Genomic DNA, 19440 nt, shown 5'->3' with positions numbered 1-19440 from the left:
GAAGAGACAGCTGAACCAGTGTCTCCACAGATGGGACTGCGAGTGTGTAGTACTGAACTTTACGTTTGATGAAACCAAGATCGTTTTCAGACTCATGAACTCCACAAATAAATGTATACACAAGCTTTCTTAAAGGTAATAACTCCTGCAGCCGCAAATATTTCACTGGCACTCCACCACCTCAGTCTCTTCAGTAATATTCTTATAAACTTGCTTTGCCATCAGCCATCTTGTTTATAGCTTGGTACACCTCATTGACACATTACTCTCTACATCGTCCACTTTACTCAGGTACATACTCGTTACAGCCATTCTGATGTTATGTGTCTTATTGTTATGCTTGTAACAGGGCTTGCTGCCTTCCTACCGGGCACTTACTGTACATGGAGCAGAGATATGTTTAGTCATGGAGGCTCTCACTGTATTATTTTATTATTGTATTTTATATATACATATATATATATATATATATATATATATTTCTTCTTCACAAATGCCATAAAGTTACATGTGTTGGGACACACGTTTACACTGTAGGAGGACCAGGTGTATCCCGCGGAGTCAGAAAGTCAGTCCCATCACCACGCCGGAGTTATTTCTGACCAGGCACAGCGGGACACAACGGGTCCTAGCATAAACGTGTGTCCCACGTTGATGACGTGTCACCGCGCCGGCCAAGTGATGTGAGCCGATGCACGTCAGTAGCACGAGTGGCGGCATATGTTTATCGGTTTGCTGATACAAATGATTGATTATAAGTATCTCGCTATCACCTGGATTAGTCTACCTGCAACTGACGTGGCGCGCGCCGGCGCCTATCTCTGGACCAATGACGTGCTTGCTAGCTTACTAGCTAGCGGTCTAGCCAGCTAGCGAGCTAGTCATAGCTAGCATAATCAATGTGTAGCTATGTGCCAACACACTATGGAGCCCTCGTGCCACGGACGGGCATGACCCCCCCATATTAATGTTCTTTATCACTTTGTGTTGTGTTTATTTCCCTTTTCTGTTGAGAATATTACAGACTTGTGTTAGGTTTGAGGCATTGCTTATAAATGCTCAGTAAGGTGAATCGTCCTCACTTCAGGTGAGGTCCCTGAACATACTTAAATAATACTTAACTAACCAGTTGTAACTCCCTGAATAAAGTGCATATTTAAATCATGTATAAATAAATGCATACATAAATACAATCCACATTTTTTCATCATTTACTAAAACTTTATAAATGATTGTATTAATCATCTGTAAGTCCTAAATACTTAATTTACAAAAGGGGGAATCCTTCATTTATAAAGTATGAAAACCCAATCATAAAACACACAACAGTCAAGTGTATTTATAAAGATTAAAACATTTATAACTGTGTTTGGAGCAGATAATCTGTCTCTTTCTCCAGGAGAGAAAAAAAAGAGATTTTATTGATTTAAATTTGGACAGAGCTCTAAATTCTCCTCAGCATTGAGAAGACAAATTAATAATCAAGGGCAGATTGTTGCATTCTTTCTCGTTTTGTAAGTGTTTGGTGGTCTTTTAGCGCCACCTGGTGACAGACCTTCAATTAGCTGCTTTGACATTTTTAAAATCTTTCTGAGCAATTTCACTGAGCATCACAGACTCTTTGGCACTTAAAAACAATAATCAGATTATCACCTTTTTATTGAATAATCTCATTGAGATCCATATGTATTTTCCAAGAGAGCCCTGTGTACAAAAGGATTAATACATCAGATACAAAACACACGAGCGTCACAAACTTATTGGCAGCAACAAATCTCTAAAAAAAAAAAAAAGGTCCAAGAGTTGGGGATTTAGGGTCTGAAGGTGATGAAAGCACGTTAATCACCACTTTATGATAACCGATTAATCGTTTCAGCTGTTTGTCCCAAGTAAAAATGACAAAGGATTGCTGCTTTTGGGTTTTTAACTGAATATCTTTGAGTTTAAGATTGCTATTCAAGACATCTGAGGAGGACATTGTGCCTCTGGGAAATTATATCAGGCCCTTTTCAGTCATGTCGTAGATTAATTAAAGCCTTCTTTTTCCCTGAGAAATCGCAACCCGGTCGAAATTGCATCGTGAAAGCTTCTGAACTCAGATCTCGCCATTAACAGTGTGCCAGCAACATTTACAGCATAACAACGAGATAAGTTAAAGCAAATGACGGGTTTATTGTCACTTTTACTCGACTTCTCAGTCTGAATTTCTTTTATGAGTTTTGAAGCGTAAACGCAAACGCCAGATATAAAACAAAACTATGGATCCGATGTAAACGGTCGCGTAACTGCTACGTCATCAGAAAGCGTTAGCTGTCCTCGCGAATGCCGCCAAATGGAACAGTTCCGGTTTCCCATCATATATTTTTTATGGGAGTCCGTTAAAATATATATTTACTTTTTAGTTCGACTATTTAAGGTGCTATAGATTACTTACCTATAATGGTTGGGGTTTGTTGTCGACAGGGGTCTTGACGTGAAAGTGGGTAAACGTGAAGGATTCTGGGAAACTGAGTTCAGGTGCTCTACTTTGTCTTCAGAATGGACTCGTTCTTTGTATCCTGCTGAAGTTCAAACTCAAATAGACATAAGTTGTTTCAGGAGCTTTGGGTTGAATTATGTGTTTTAATTCTTAAACTATTTTTGTGTTCACCCAACTTTTCTTCACCTGTCAATCAAACATTATGGGCGGTACTTTGACATCTTCCCATTATTGTTCTGTAAATATGTTTGAGTTGCATCCTGCGACAAAAACAGTACTTTAAAAAGGGAAATAAGTCAAAACTAAGTCACGTCCAAGTGAGCTGAATCCTGTTGTACAACGCTGGCTTAGATTTCTGAGAATGAGTAACTGCTATCCATAAATACACGTAAATAATTGCAGCTGTTTGGATTTAATTCTCTTTTTGTTTCACCCAGAAAACAGACAAAGCAGGATGCCGAGCAGTAAAACGAGCAACTCAAGACATGCTGTCTTATATTTTTATTGTGATGGGGAGTCATAAAAATGGAGCAAAAATAAAAACAATAGAAAAAAAAGACAGTGGATTTACAAACAGCGAGGACAGAACAAAACAATGTGCGGCCTTTTTCGACAGTACAATGGGACGAGTTGGCACAGAACAGAAAACAGGGCGGCGGGACGAATCTGAATTTTGGCTTTTCGAAATGAAAAGGGAGGCTTCATAACAAGATCCTTCATTAAAACGGCCACGACTCGTGCTTTTTTCTTTTCTTTTTTTTTAAAATCACAGAGTTTTAGAATTCAGTAGCTTCATAACGACGCAAAGAGCGGATGCACAAGTAACAGTTTCTATTTCTCACTTCATTCCCGTCTTTTTTTGTTTTTGTATTCATTTAGCTTAAAACAGAAGTCATGTTTTGCAGAACACATGTTTTTAAATCTTTGAGGTTTTTTTTTTTTTTGTTAAAACAAACTTCAGTTCCCAGAACCACATTTTGGGTGTTTTTTTCTTCTTTTTTTGTGTTTGTCTTGAGATTATTTTTCATACTAAAATATATTATTGTATCAATTCAAACTACAGTAATGTACACTACAATGTGTAATAAATAACCATAAAAGAAAATATAAAAATAAGACACATACATATAAAAAATCCTTCTAAAAACTAAACAGGTACACTTATTTTTTAATCTGTGAAAGGGTTCTAATACTGCCATTGTTGAAAAAAATAAACAACATACGGAGGACGCACATAAAAACAATAAAACGGACTAGTTTTATAAACACTGTTCGGTAAAACAACTGAAAGCTCTTCGACAGAGACCACGTTCACTAACGTTTGTTACCTGAAGTGCGGGACAGCCGGCCACAAATCATCTGAAAACAAGTGCACAGAGTTTGGCAAAAGAATTGAAACGCTTCATTTCATTTCACTTGAAATTGATCTTGTTTTTGTAAATGTCGGATTCCTTCCAGAGAGTCAAAAGCTGGAGCTGGATAACATTCCCTGCACGTTGCTATTTTTTTTTTAGCTTTGAATACTTTAATCTGCTTCAACAGAAGATTACTTCATGTAAACATTGGTTGTTTATTTAAACTCATGACTTTAAAACACTTTAACTGGCATAAAATAAAAAAACAAAAAAAAGGTTTTAACATCTGCGGGAAACTGATCGTGTCAAGTTTACAAGGCATTTCATATCCACATGTAAGCTCATTCTGGACTGTTTCTCAATGGTTTACACACATTCCTCCGCTTTCAAAACATCATTTTTGTAGTAACTGACCTCTACACTTACATACTTACACACATATATATACATATATGTGTGTAGAGGTGAAACTATTAGTTGATTAGCGATCAATTTCTGTCATTTTTCGCACCTTTTTTTACAGGAAGCATCTGTTTGAGTAATCGTGGCGCGTTTGCTGCTCTGTGCAGGTCGACAAACATCAGTCGAAACGGGTCTCGCGTGAGTAACAAGAGGGACAATAATACTGGCTACAGGTGTGAAGAAGAAGAAACGATAACACTGTTCAATGGCACTTTTAACAGCACACGGGTCTTGCATAAGGCTGGAGGCTTTGGGGCGGCGGCGGCGGCAGCAGCGGCGCTGTTCCTCCCGTACAGAATGACTTCATGTAGAAGCGAAACACTGAACACACGCGTGGGGACTGAAGAAAAAAAGCAGAAGCTCGGTAAGAACGGGCGCCTCGCGTTTTACGAAACCGCAGCGGAGAGCCGACTGGGGGGGCGGAGCCCTCGAGGTGAAGCCGGCTTTTGAACCGTCACCCGGGAGAAACCCCGCCCCTGTCCGTCCGGTGGGGTTCTGCAGAAACGCCGGCCGGCCGGCCGCCTGATGCTGGCTTTAAGGTTGTGACTCCACCTTCCCTGATAGGACACATTTGGTTATGGCGCACAGGAGCCACCTTCTCATCCCGGACTCCCCCCATCCCGCCCGCGAAAACCCTCCCCAAGAATACTTAGGTTTCCTTAAGGCTAACAGTCAAACTGAAAATAAAAGTAATGCTAGCTAGCAAAGACTAACACTAACGCAAACACCATCCCGCTAGCTAGTGTACGTATATAACACTGAAGGGCATACAATGCATGAGGCATGTATCCATAGGTAAACCAGGAATACTGTAGTGCAGAGGTTTTTGTTCGTAGAACTCAATAAAATACTGATTTAGGAAACTTCATTGGCAATAAAAAGGTATAGAAATTTGTTTTCTCGTCTTTACAGGTTAAAAGTTTTTTTTCTTTTTTCCTTTCTTCAAAACAACAAACAAGATTAGTAACACTGACCAAATGAAAACAAACAATAAGACGACCTGGGATGTCTCAGTAACAAGTTGACGGGTGAGTTCTGCTTTAAAATCTGTACTTCTATAAACAATTTTTAACACTGATATTTCATTTCCACGAGAAAGAAAAGAAGAAAAAAAAAAAGTTTTTCTTTTTCTTTTTTCAAGTTCAGGCACACCTGGGTTTTTTGTACACAGTAGTGGACCGTTAAGATCAGGCAACCGCCGAGACTTTCTTGACTTTATCCTCGGTTTTGTCTTAAAATCGCCTCGACTTCATCGACCGAGGCGTCGAGCTGAACCCCCCCGAAAGAGAAGGTCCGTCCTTCATTTGGCGTCCGCCTCCTCTGCGGGTCCGGCGCAGTCCGACTCCTCCGTGACGCTTTTGTCCGTATTCGCTTCACAGTCTGGCATCTCCTCCTCCGCGGCGGCGCTTGTCGCTTCCTCCTCTTCTCCGGTAGCTTCTTCCATCTCTTCGTCTCCCATGTGTTCGTCCCCGACCTCGATCTCCACCACGTCGCAGGCGGCCTCCTCGTCTGCCTCTGCCTCTTCCTCGGCGATCTCCTCGGCTTCTGCGCCCTCCTCGATCTCCTTGCCCTCTTCGATACCCTCGCCCTTCTCGAGCTCCTCGATCGCCTCAATCTCCTCGCCCTTCTCGATATCCTCTTCCTCCTCGATCGCCTCAATCTCCTCTCCCTCCTCGCCCATCTCCTCTCCCTCCTCGATCTCCTCGCCCTCCTCGATCTCCTCGCCCTCCTCCTCTTCCTCGTCCTCGAAGTTCCCCTCGTAGATCTCGCACTCGCCGTCGTCCACCTGCACCACCCGGATGTCGTCCATGCACATGGCCTCGTCGTCCTCGTCGTCATCCTCGTCCTCGCTCTCCCGCTCGTCCGAGTCCAGTTGGGAGGGCGGGGTCGTGGTCCGGCTGTCCGACTGCGGTCCGACGCCGCCGGGGCTGCCGAGCCCCGACCCAACCCCGCCGGGCCCCGGGCCGGAGCCGGCGTTGGGCCCGTCCTTCTTGCAGTAGGAGTAGCGGTGGTTCATGTGCTGGGAGTAGGAGCCCGAGTGGGAGAAGCGCTTCCCGCACTTGTCGCACTGGTAGGGTTTCTCCCCGGAGTGCAGCCGCGAGTGTTCGATCAGGTGGTGTTTGTGTTTGAAGGCCTTCTTGCAGATGTTGCACTCGTGGGGCCGTTTTCCTGCAGACGAGAGCACAAAGGGTCGGACGGGGAGTCGTGCCGCGCAAACTGAAACAGTCGGACTAAAATAGTAGTGAAACCTTTCAGGGTCCCAACAGAGAGGTCATGCAATACATCTTGCGTAGATAGTAACAACATTCATGCTCCTCAAAATTGTGTTCATCGAGACTTCCGTCTGGTCTCTTTCTTTCTTTTTCTTGGTACAAATTGTTTGAACACTTTCAAAGCTGAAACAACTAGCTGATAAATCAAATATTTGATTGACAGGAAATCACCTGGCACCTGTTTTCAGCACATTTTAAAGCTTTTGTCACATATATTCTAAAATAGCTTCACAATAGGACTGGGGATGTGATCTAAAAAAGGGGTTGTTTTTTTTTAAATTTCATCTTAACTTTAAAGCATCGCTCTCCATCTTCACCCTCAGAGGTGGAGGTAAACCAGGAAAAAGAACAATGCCCGGCCTGAATTTGGGACTAAAGCTCTTTGAAAAAAAACGGTGAATTGGTCTCGCTGCCTCCTCATCCGTCATCTGCGTTTGGTTCAAGTCCCTGAACGCAACATGGTGACATCTATTCAAACTCTTTTAATCATTGTGCGGCCTACCTGTGTGTTCATATTTGTGCCTGAGCAGGGAGCTGCCCTTCTGGAAGACTTTGGAGCAAAGGTCACACGGGTAGACGCCGTTCTCCAGCCGCCGCTTCTTCAGCAGCGCCGCCGCGTCCGAGTCGCTCTGCTCCTCCGCCGGCGAGACGGCGCTGGAGCTGATGGCGAGCCTCTTCTCCACCTGCGAGAGAAAGACCTTCGTCACCGCGAGCAAATAGATTTAATACGACGTGTCGGCTGAAGGGGAAGTCATCTGAGAGGGAGGGAAGTTAACTCGAGGAAATTAGCTCAGTGGTTCCTCGTTTTCCTCCTTTGAAATTTACACTCCAGGTGTCGCAGTGGAGCTGATCTGGGCTCAGAGTAAGTGGGACGTATAGAAGAGAATAATACATGTAATAAATTACCCACAGGGGCTTTATATTGTTTGCTCCAACGAGTACGATGTGATTAACATAATATGATGTTTTGTGATAAAAGAATAGAGGGTGTTCACCCAGAAGGCTCACGTTAACCTTTTGGAAACAGTGCGCAAAAATCCTCCCACATAAAATACCTAGTTTTTTCCATTTTTGAACCGAACGACACAGTTTTTTGACTGAAACTCCTTCCTAACAGAACAAGTCTTTGTTTTATTGTGATTTTTGTTGCAGATTCTGATTCTTTAGGTCCTAATCTTTCCAAAAAGGTGTCTTATTGACGCTCCAGGAGGCGTTTTTGGAGAATCTGGCTCATATCATGCTGGATGTTCATAGTTAAGATCAACATCTTTTAAAAGTGATTTTTTTTTTTGCAGATATACATTTTTATCCCAAGACTTTGCTGAACAAATACATACAATAAACACAAGTATTGGAATTAATTTGGGGTTCCTACGACGACTCAAACAGGGAAAAAGAGGTCTGGAGACAACATTGTTTCGGGGACTTTTCTCGCCTGCCACCAACCTTGTGGCCGTTCAGCACGACGGTCTTCGCTCCGGTGGCGCTGCCGGCCGTCGTGGCGTAGGTGTACGTGAGCTGCGGGATGAGGATGGTGCGCTTGGTGGCGGTGTTGATGGCGTTGAGGCAGCTCACCGCGCCCTGGCCGCCGATGGCCACCAGCGTGGGCAGCTGCGCGGCGGTGAGGATGCTAACAGGTGTTCCGGTCTGAGGCGCGGTGGTGACGTAGATGGTGCGACCCTCCAGCTGCTCCTTCCTCAGGCAGGTCAGGTTCAGCGGCTGCTCCTGCTGCTTGGCGGGGGGCGCGGCCGCCCGCAGCGCCGCCGCCGCCGCCGCGATGTGTTTCGGGAGCGAGAGGTCGAGCGGCTCGGCCTGAGAGTCCAGCGAATCCGGGTCCTCCGGCTCGCTCTTAACGATGACGAGGTCCCCGGTGTTGAGGCTTAGCGGTGAAGAGTCCGACGGGGAAGCGCCGCCGGACTCCGATGAGGCTTTGTCGGACGTTTCTCGGGAGCCGTCGTCCTCCGCCAGCCCGTTCTGACGCACGGCGGCGGCGTCCCCCGGGCTGGATTTCGCGGCGTTTTTGGAAACCGCGGCCGTGTCTTTCTTGCCGCCCGCGTTCTTCCCCGAGTTCATCTTGGCGAACCACTTCCGGACCACGTCCACGTGAATCCTGACCGACTCCGAGATCTTGGTCAGCTCCCGCTCGCCGGGGTTGGCGTCGGAGGCGAAGTAGGTCTTGAGCAGCGAGAGGAGGTCGTCCACGGGCGGCTCCTCCAGCGTCACGCCCGCCTCGCTGAGCAGGGCGGCGAACGAGGGGTCCAAAGCGGCCGAGTCCACGGCCTCCCCGTTGGCCGCCTTGCGGTGCTGCAGGAGGTGCAGCGCCTCCAGGTTGTCGGGACAGTCGTCGCAGAGTAAACACGTGCTGCCGCCGGCGCCGGCTTTCGGCATCCGAGCCGCTTGGCCGCCGTTTGAAGTCGCTTGTGTCCGCGTGATCGCCTCCGCCTCCGCCTCCGTCGTGACGGCCACCGCCTCCGGCTCCGCCTTCACGACAGAGAGGTCGGTCACCTCCGGGGTCGCGGGTCTGTCGGTCTTGGTGGGCGTCGGCGCCGCGGCCGCGGTGACAGTGGGCAGGAGGGGGGCGGGGTTGGTTTTGGCCACAAACGCAGCGGTGTGGGTGGTGGCGGTGGTGCCGGCCGCCGGGCTGATGCTGTAGTTGATGATGATCTTCGTGGTGCCGTCGTGATCCACGAAGGCCGGCAGGCTGATGATCTGCTGCTGCGGCTGCTGCACGATGATGCCCTGCTTGCCCTGCGCCACCACCCCGTTGGCCGAACCCAGCACCTGCCGCAGCACGTTGCCGTCCATCGCCACCTTGAGCACGTTCTGCAAGTCGCTCAGGTTGATGCTGATGGGCGACATGAGGCCGACCGTCGGCACGACCACGGCCACGCCCTGAGGGAGCGCCGCGGCCGGAGCCGCGGGCGGCTGCGCGGCCGCCGCGCCGTTGGCGCCGACGGCGGAAGTCGTCGTCGCCGTCATCGTCGCCATCGCGGGCTTGCACTCGTATTCCACGGGCTCGGATTTGATCTGGGTGACGGGCAGCTGCTCCTGGAGGGGTTTGCTGTCGGGCTTCTCCTTGAGGATCACGCGGGCCGGAGCGATCGCGGCCGGCGCCGTCTGGGCGCCGGGCGGCGGGGGTTTGATCGACGGCCGGGGGACGCCGTTGGGCGGCGCCGCGCCCACGCACTTCTTGCTGCTGATGTGCGAGCTGTAGGAGCCCGAGTGGGAGAAGCGCTTCTTGCAGTTTGAGCACTCGTACGGTTTCTCGCCTGAGAAAGAAAGAGGGAAAGAGAGAGAGAGAGAGAGAGAGAGAGGTGTAAAGACAAGATCGAGCACATCTTCAACTAGGTTTAGCCATCACTAATAATGCAGATAATCAATAACCGTGAGCGTCGGAGTAAAAGATGGCAGCTCACCGCTGTGAATGCGCAGGTGCTCCTTCAGGTGGTGCTTGTACTTGAAGGCCTTGGAGCATTCGGTGCACTTGAACTTGCGGGTTCCTCCGGTTCCTCCTGAGCCGCCTGTCGACTGGGAGACGTGACGCTGAGGCAGACGGGGGAAAAAAATCAGTCGGTGAGGGACGAGGATTTTATTTTCTACATCAAAGTATGTTTTTTTTCTTTAGTTATCTACTTCATTTTGTGTATTTACTGTATGTATCATAATGTCCATGACTTTAAACCAAATTTGTATGACTTTCAATCACCTTGAAGAGTGGGAGAATGTAAAGATGAGTCAGAAGCAAAAAGGATGATAAAGAGGCAGATCCAAAAAAATGGCAGAAACAAATGGAAGATGGGGAGAAAAGGCAGCTTTCTGTTTAAAAATAATATTTAGAGGCTACACGGTTAATGATTAGAATCTGATAAAGTAGTCTTTTATTTTTTACTTTTAAGAAGAAGAAGAAGAAGGTAGGAAAAGAAGAAGAAGAAGGTAGAAGAAGAAGGTAGAAGAAGAAGAAGAAGAAGAAGAAGAAGAAGAAGAAGAAGGTAAAAGAAGAAGAAGGTAGAAAGTAGAAGAAGGTAGAAGACGAACGTAGAAGAAGAAGGTAGAAGAAGGTAGAAGAAGAAGAAGAAGAAGAAGAAGAAGAAGAAGGTAGAAGGTAGAAGAAGAAGGTAGAAGAAGAGATGCGCCCGAGCGACCCGTGAGCGGCTAACCGGCTCGCGGCTAACCGGCTCGCGGCTAACCGGCTCGCGGCCACCAGCTGGAGGGTTCGCCGCCGCAGAGGAGCCGGGAGGCGGGTCGGAGGCTCCCGCTTTCACCGCCTCTGCGGGGTCCGCCGCTTTTCGTGACTGTGCTAATCGCTCCGGGACCCGCGAGAACAAACCGAGTAGAGCCTCTCCAACAAACGAGGATGGCACTACTGTTAAATGCACGTAAACTAATACATATGTAGCCCTGATCCAACCCACGAGTTCCTTTGGTAAATATAACATTAACCCCGCGTGGTCCCAGCGCTCAGCGGTCCGGTCTCGGGGGCCCTTGGTTGGGGCTCAAGTCCCTGGTTTGTACTCACGGGGTCCGGGTGGAGGCGGTGATACGAGCCTCCCACCAACCCGCGCCCTTTATCCTGCGCAGCTGCTACTCCTTTCCCTCCTCCGTCACCGCGTGGCTCCAACAAACAAAACACACCTCCGCCCTGCACCCCCTGAACTCCTCCCCCTTGTGCACTCCTCGGCAATTGATTGGTCCGCCCGCGTGAGGTTCAAACACCACCCAATAAAGTGGGACACCCGAGCACTTTCCCCACAGAACCGCCCCCGAAACACATGTAAACGACCAAATAGCACGGCGCTACGTTTGTTTATTTTGGATGTTAAGGGTAAATTAAAATGTGAGTGTATAAATGTAACACAGGAGGTTTTGACCTTCTTAAAAACACGTGGAAAAATGTTATTGAGTATTTTCTTAAAGGTTAAAGGCTCAAAAGGGACAGTGATTATCTGTGCAGAAGTTTCAAATTCATGACTTGCAGATTGCAAAAACGTTTAACATTTAAAACAAAGCCAATGTAAGACTAGGAATTGGCAAAAGGGACAGATAAAACACATTTCCGACTAATATGCGGTCCAAATACATCTGTTGGAGCAGGTCAACTAGACTGTAGTGATCCGCTAAAGTCCAATCCGAAGAAAGGAGCCATCATGTCAGCCCTCCAGGCCTCCACAGACATAACTTGACATCCTCAAACTTCTCCAGCCTTGAAACGGCGAGACAGACGCACGCTCACCTGCTCCCTGGTGCCGCGGTGGTGGCTCATGTGCCGCTCCAGCTGCGAGCGGTAGGTGAAGGTGTAGCTGCAGTGCGTGCAGCTGTAGTTGTCCTCGCTGGTCTCGTGCCGATACTTGATGTGCTCCTTCAGCGAGGCGTTGCGCTTGTAGCCCCGCGAGCAGTAAGGGCAAGTGTACAGCTGGGAGAAGGAGTCCGGGGTGCCTGTGGTGGAGGGGTTCAGACACATGATGACCAATGGGTTTCCATGACTTTAAACTAGGTTTTAGATACTTTTAACCAGGTTTCAGTGACTTTAAACCAGGTTTGCATGACTTTAAACAAGGGTTTCATGACTTTTAATCACATTTCTATGACTTTTAATCAAATTTCTGTGACTTTTAATCACAATTCTATGACTTTTAATCACATTTCCATGACTTTAAACCAAATTTCCATGACTTTTGACCACATTTCCATGACTTTTAACCAATTTTCTGTGACTTTTCACCGATTTAACTCGTGAAATGTTCCACAGACACTGAAGCGGCGGCGGCGTGTAAGCGTTACCGTTTTCGTCGGCGCCGCCCGTCTCCGCTGGACTCTGCTCGTCGTCCGGGGCTTCGGGATAGATGACGGCTGTGTCTCCCTGCTGGAGCATCTCATCCACGAGAGTATCCGTCTCATCTTCCTCTTCATCCTCCTCTTCTTCCTCTTCTGACACATACTCCTCCTTCACTAAACACACAGACAAAAAGGTTTAACATCTGAGGAGTGGATCTATCCATCCTGCTGACGCTAAATATATTTATATATATATAAATATATATAAATATAAATAAATATATAAATATATAAATATATTTATATATATATAAATATATTTACCGTTGTTTGTATTTATATTTACCGTATGTTTCTATGCATATGTATAGACCACAGGTATGTGTTTATATATGTGTGTATGTATGTATATGTATGTGTATATATATGTGTATATATATGTATGTATATGTGTGTGTGTGTATATATATATATATATATATATATATATATATATATATATATATATATATATATATATATATATGTATATATATATGTATATATATATATATATGTATATATGTATGTATATGTTCATTTCAATTGCTTACATATATATATATATATATATATATATATATATATATATATATATATATTTTTATTTTTTTTATTTTTTTTTGTATATATCTGTTCTCCCTGCTCCTGTTATTATTTATTTTATTCTATTTGATTTGTGTGTTTAGCTTAGTTTATTTCATTGGATGTCTGTAAGTGTGGGATGCTGCTACTTTGACAAAAAAAATTCTCCTTGGAGATTAATAAAGTACTTTTCATTCATTCATTCATATTTACAAAAGCCTCCGTGTTGTGACGAGTGCTTTGCAGCAGAGCCACTAGAGGGCGCCACACGGCTTCTTTATAATCCCATGTGACGCGCATGTTTCATAAATCAAAGCCTGGGGAGCACAGTTTTGTAAAATAGTTGAGGAAAAACATTGTTGGACCTTTGGACAATGAACCTGATGACGAAGAGAGGTGAAGGCAACCCCGACGCAAACCTCTCAACGACTCTTCTCCTTTACAACATTTTAAAACCCACGGCAGACAACGTCCCACTGAAACTCCTCCCAGCTTGTTCTGCTGACCTTTTAGTCAACTGCACACATGACGTAGCGAGCTGAGGGGAAGGAAGAGGACGAATCGTCTGCAGAGAGCCGTGACCTGATGCACGAGAAGCTTCCTCCGTGTGTTTTCTTTACAAAGAGCACATCAGGGAAATGAAAACACAACTCAAATGTGCACGTTGGGGTCCAGCTGATGCGGTTTTCCTCATGAAACTCGCCAACTAGCGGGTTGTGACGGTATAGCTGAAGGTCTTTATTACGCAGGAACCGACAGAAACACACGTTTTGAGAGCAGATTTCGCAGTTTGTAAGAAATATATAAACTGAGAATAAACTATTTGTTCGTTTTGCTCGTAAAACTTGAATTTTTTGTGTTTTTGTTTGCGTGATAAACGCCTCTTCCTGCTGAGCCTCGTCAGGGACAGGTGCAGCTGTGTGTGTGTGAGTGTGTGTCTGTGGGGTGGGCGCGCGTGTCTGTGTGTGTACGTGTATGTGTGTGTCTGTGTGCTTGTCTGAGTGTGTGTGTGTGTCTAAGTGTATGAATGCGCATGTGTCTGTAGGGGGAGGGGAGTGCACGTGTGTGTATGCATGTCTGTGTCTGTGTGTGAGTGTGTGTCTGTGTGAGTGTGAGTGTGTGTGTGTGTGCGTGTGTGTGTGTGTGTGTGTGTGTGTGTGTGTGTGGAGGCACCAGCAGAGCTTCTTAAGCCTCGTTTTAAACACACAGGTCTCGGCTTCCCATGATCTCATCCAGAAGATTTCCAAATCTCTCTCTTTCCCCCCTGAGAGGCGCACTCCTCTAACTTTCATCCAGCTTCTTTCTCTCGTGACTCATCCCTCTTTCTCTCATTACCTCTCGTGTCCCTCCCTTCCTCGACTCCTTGCTCCCTCCTTCCCTTCCTCCTCCTCGCACGCCGACACCAACGGCAGCGGCTCCGGTGCTCCAGATGTGAATCTAAGAACACGACTCTTCCTCTCTCTCCGCTTTCTGACCACTTAAAACAACCTTATTCACTTCTTTTAAATGTCCGCGGACCTGATCACACACACGACACCTGATCACACACACGACACCTGATCACACACATGACACCTGATCACACACGACACCTGATCACACACGACACGCGCTGTACGACAAATCGGATTTTGCGATTTTGCCGCCTCTTTCTGTCCTCCTCCCTCTCGCTTACTTCACTTCTTCCCTCCATCGCTCCCTCTCGTCCTGCCTCCTTCTTCTCGCTCCGCCTCACCGTGCACCTCTCCGCCCTCTCTCCATTTTCACCTGTAACCTCCACGCGCACTCTGCACCTCCATCTTTTCTTTACACCCTCCTCTTCGTTGTTCCCTCTCTCTCTCTCGCTGGTACACTTCGCTGCATATTTTCCCACCGAACTCTACAATCACACTTAATGCCTCGCAAAAACCCACAAAGTGATGACGACCAGGACCCCGCAACACACACACACACACGCACACACACACACACACATGCACGCGCACACACACACACACACGCACACACAAAAGTGGGATATCAGAAAGGAATGAAAACAGGAAATCATGTGGCGCACACACACACACACACATTCTCACACACATTCACACACACACACGCACACACACACACACACACACACACACACACACACACACACACAGACAAGCACTCAATGGGTGAAATTTGCACAAACAGTCTCACACACTATAGGAAGTAATTTGCAAGCATCGAAAAAAGACGCACACACACACACACACACACACACACACACACACACACACACACACGTGGGATATCAAAAAGGAATGAAAACAGGAAATTATGTGGCGCACACACACACAAGCACTTAATGGGTGACATTTGCAGGCTCACACACTGTAGGAAGTTATTCGCAAGCATCGAGTAAAGACACACACACACACACACACACACAGACACACACACAGCACTGCGCTCCAATACCTCGCCAGAACCTGTCACTGTGAGTCCGAGGTGAAGGTGTAAGGCAGGATGGATTGGAGCTGCAGTGCGGCTCAGACTGCAGGCGGAGCAGCGGATACTAATCTCTCACCGGAGGACCAATTCGACACCAGCTGCTCTCGCCGCCTCCTCCTCCTCTTCCTCCTCTTCCTCCTCCTCTCCCCCTCAGACGAGGAGGAACCAAAGTCAGACGATCCCAAGAGTGTGTCGCGCGGCGCCTTCGAAGGGGTCCCGGCGAGGCTCGGCGGCGCCGCGACCCCTTCCATGACTCTCCGCGCGGCGGAGACGCCGCTCCTTCCTGGTCCGTTAATGTTCTTCCAAAGCAGCAAGCAGCCAGGTGTCTAGCGCAGGTGCGTGACTCGAGTCAAACGCATCGCGGCGCCCTCTCGTTCTGCTGAATTTCCTTCCTTGGTGGCTTCAGTGTGAAACGTGTATAAATAGATAGTTTACTGTTCCGCATCGTCACCACCAGACGCTGCTGATAGTGAGGGTCAAGGGTTGGGAAGGGCTTCAAAAAAACACCGCAAACAAGACAATAAAGAGCGGCTCCTCTCGACGCCGCTCCCTCTGCTCTACTCGACCACACGGCGACTCTGCAGTGAAGGTTCACACGGCATCTCCCCAAAGAAGGAGCCCGTCGTCAGAAGTAGAGCTGCAACGATCGCTAATAATAACTGTACACGTCTATGTTGATTTACACTTTACACACCTCGTATACACTACTCATACATACTACCTACTTACCTACCTACACACCTACTTACCTACTTACCTACCTACCTACTTACCTACCTACACACCTACTTACCTACTTACCTACCTACCTACCTACCTACCTACCTACATACCTACCTACCTACCAACCTACTTACCTACCTACCTACCTACCTACATACCTACCTACCTACCAACCTACTTACCTACCTACCTACTTACCTACCTACCTACCTACCTACCTACCTACCTACCTACCTACCTATACACCTACTTACCTACCTACCTACCTACCTACCTACCCACCTACTTACCTACCAACCGACCTACTTACCTACCAACCTACCTACCTACCTACTTACCTATACACCTACTTACCTACCTACTTACCTACCTACCTATACACCTACTTACCTACCTACCTACCTACCTACCTACCTACCTACCTACCTACCCACCTACTTACCTACCAACCGACCTACTTACCTACCAACCTACTTACCTACCTACCTACTTACCTACCTACCTACCTTCCTACTTACCTACCTACCTACTTACCTACTTACCTACCTACTTACCTACCTACTTACCTACTTACCTACCTACCTACCTACCTACTTACCTACCTACCTACCTACCTACTTACCTACCTACCTACCTACCTACTTATCTACCTACCTTCCTACTTACCTACCAACTTACCTACCTACCTATAACTCTTATAACATTAATTCTCATCTGGAAAGGACAGTTTGTTTAACTGATGAGAAGAAATGAGAAGAATGAGAGAGCGCTAACTCCGACTAAAGGCATTTATTTGGTCTTGTTTATAAAGTATTTCACATTTCTGAGAGTGTAAAAACTACATTGATCTCTTCTGAACGGCTGGAATATCTACTCTAGATGTGAAAGATGTAAAGGAAGTGTCCGCGGGAAATACGTTCGTGAAAGAGAGCAAAGAGAGGATGACGCCTGGAAAAGTTTTTACACACACACACACAAAATAAAAAATCAAAAAAGCGATGCTAATGTCAAGGTTTACTGAACAACAGCGAGCTCAGCGCCTCTGTGGATAATTAACAGGTAATAACATCCAAAGCCGGAGCACCGAGGAGAAGCTTTCACACTCTATGTGAAGTATAGAAGAATATAAAGAGATGAACAGAGACCGGCGAGTTGCAGAGAAACAACAAGTACACGGAGAGAGGGAGAAAGAGGGAGAGGGGGAGGAGGAGGGAGAGACTCATGCGCTCATGAGCGCTGCTCACTCCATGTAAGGCTTTATTCAGAAACAATGAAACCAGCCTTCCAGAGCAATATCTCTCAGTGTCACATTCTCGCCGTCTCCGCGTTTTTTGTGTGTGTTTTTTTTTTTGCATTTTCCTGCAACCGGCTGCCGATGAGATGAAGGCAAACGCCTCGCGCAGGCTGAGACGGAGGATTAAAACAGGGCCGGCGAGGAAAAGCGGCGTAAACACGAGCCGATCGGGCTCCGCCGCCGCTTGCTTCGATCGCGGCAAAACGGGCTTACTGAGGGGTTATCCGGAGGTTTGAGTTGGAAAAAAACAACAACTAAAAGAGTCTTTCTGCTAAACATATTTGGGTTTTAGTCCCTGTTGGACACAAAGAAGACATTCATACTTCACTTTGGGCCTTTTTGTGATACTGACTCCAGTAGCGGGGAATTCAGTTGCACGATACGCATTATAATACTGCACATCACATACGCTTTGACCAGCTTGTTGGCGCAATAAAAGGGTTTTAATAAGTTGCTCGTGCACGATTTATGACCCTGAAAGGTGCAGAGAGAAGCATTTTGGGGATCTACTGGAGGAAGTGTGTTGGGTAAATCGGATATTTGCGATTTTTGCAACAAGACGTCAAAGTGTGAGGTTGCAATCTGCAACCTCACCACTAGGTGTCGCCACATCAGGATGAATAACAATGAATGACATCTATATATCCATGGCAATGTGGAAGGTTGCAATGTGTGAGTCCAGCTTGATTTTAGGTTGCACATTAAAGACACAGTACACTGTAAAGCGTACAGCTTATGAATTTAACACGGATCTGATTGGTGGTTCCTTATTTTTCAACAATTGTCTGATTTTATAGACCAAATAAATAAGAAATAAATACAAAAACCTGCAGATGCATTGAAAAATCAGTACAGTCGGTGTTTGTTTTCCCATAAATATGTTAACTTATGCAGCAAATAGCATCAGATTCTAAATATATATATATATAAAGATGATGTGTCGAGACATCGTGATGAGCCTAATTCTTTTCTTGATACTCTAATATTTCAATCCCTCACGCTCGGGGTGATGTAATGCTTCTTCAGACGTCCTTGTGGCGAGACAGGCAACGTTTCTTGGGGTCGAAAAACCTGAGTCATCCCATTTTGAACCGAGACACCGGACTGAGGACCGAGATGACAAGGAATGACGACCGAGCTCGTTATTCGGGATGAGATGCATCGCCGTCATCGTGTGTGTGTGTGTGTGTGTGTGTGTGTCATTAGGATCCAGTGTCGTGCAGAAAGTCAAGAGAGCCGAGCAGAACATCTGGCGTTCCCCGAGGCCGAGAGGAGGACTGAACAGATCGGATCAAAGAGAGAGAGAGAGCGAGGCAGACGCACACGGACGAGTAAGTCATGAAATAATAAATATGACGACCGGATGCGCCGCGTGAAAACGTTCAGATCTCGCGGGTTTCACGCAGTCTGCGAGAAATGTCCGGGACGTACCCTCCATTAGCATGACTTTCTGCCCCACAATGCATTGCGTCTGGGTGCCTCGAGACTGGCCGTCGACCTCGAGGGATGTTTTGGGCCACGGGGAGAAGCTGCTAATGAGTCACCCGAAGTCAGCGAATGAATTAAAAGCTAATCGCTGAGCTAATAGTTTCAATTGCGAATGTTTTTGAAAGATTTGGGAACTTTTTGTGCATTGCTGCTCAAGAAAGACTTTATATACGAACAAAACCAAACCAAAAAAACGACACTTAACCCTAAAAAAGATGCACAAAAAAGCTTCAAACAGGGAGAAAGCTCTTGCGGGTTGTACGACACGCAACACAAGACCGACATTTCATCAACGGCTGAGCGAGAAATCTCATGAATTTGGTCTTTTTCTCTGTTTCCTATGAGCTTCACTCCTTTAAAAAAAGCTCTGAGTGGATCAGTCATCAATCAGTAATCTCAGCAGAGCATCTCCTGCCGCACGCCGTCACAGCAAACAATGCACGAGCAGACAGTTGACCCAGATAGCAGCGCACACGCTCGGTTGTCACGGAT

General features: G+C 46.7%; 1 protein-coding gene across 2 annotated transcripts in view; it reads right to left on the bottom strand.

Annotated features, from left to right (window-relative positions):
• Positions 1–2965: 2965 nt before the first annotated feature.
• Positions 2966–19440, bottom strand: part of LOC137805306 (zinc finger E-box-binding homeobox 1-like) — a 50454-nt gene continuing 33979 nt past the window's right edge. For both annotated transcript variants that reach the window (XM_068605161.1, XM_068605169.1), the window contains exons 3-8: positions 12348–12515; positions 11800–12002; positions 9986–10112; positions 8016–9838; positions 7072–7252; positions 2966–6465 (exon numbers count right to left, since the gene is read on the bottom strand). In XM_068605161.1, coding sequence (XP_068461262.1) covers positions 5597–6465; positions 7072–7252; positions 8016–9838; positions 9986–10112; positions 11800–12002; positions 12348–12515 — 3371 coding nt within the window. In that variant the 3' untranslated portion in view covers positions 2966–5596. The remainder of the gene's footprint in view (positions 6466–7071; positions 7253–8015; positions 9839–9985; positions 10113–11799; positions 12003–12347; positions 12516–19440) is intronic.

The sequence above is a fragment of the Clinocottus analis genome, unplaced genomic scaffold (genome assembly GCF_023055335.1).
Source record: "Clinocottus analis isolate CAN_PGR_092001 unplaced genomic scaffold, fCliAna1.0.p SCAF_11, whole genome shotgun sequence".
Taxonomy (NCBI): Eukaryota; Metazoa; Chordata; class Actinopteri; order Perciformes; family Cottidae; genus Clinocottus; species Clinocottus analis.
This window is presented reverse-complemented; position numbering and strand designations above follow the sequence as displayed.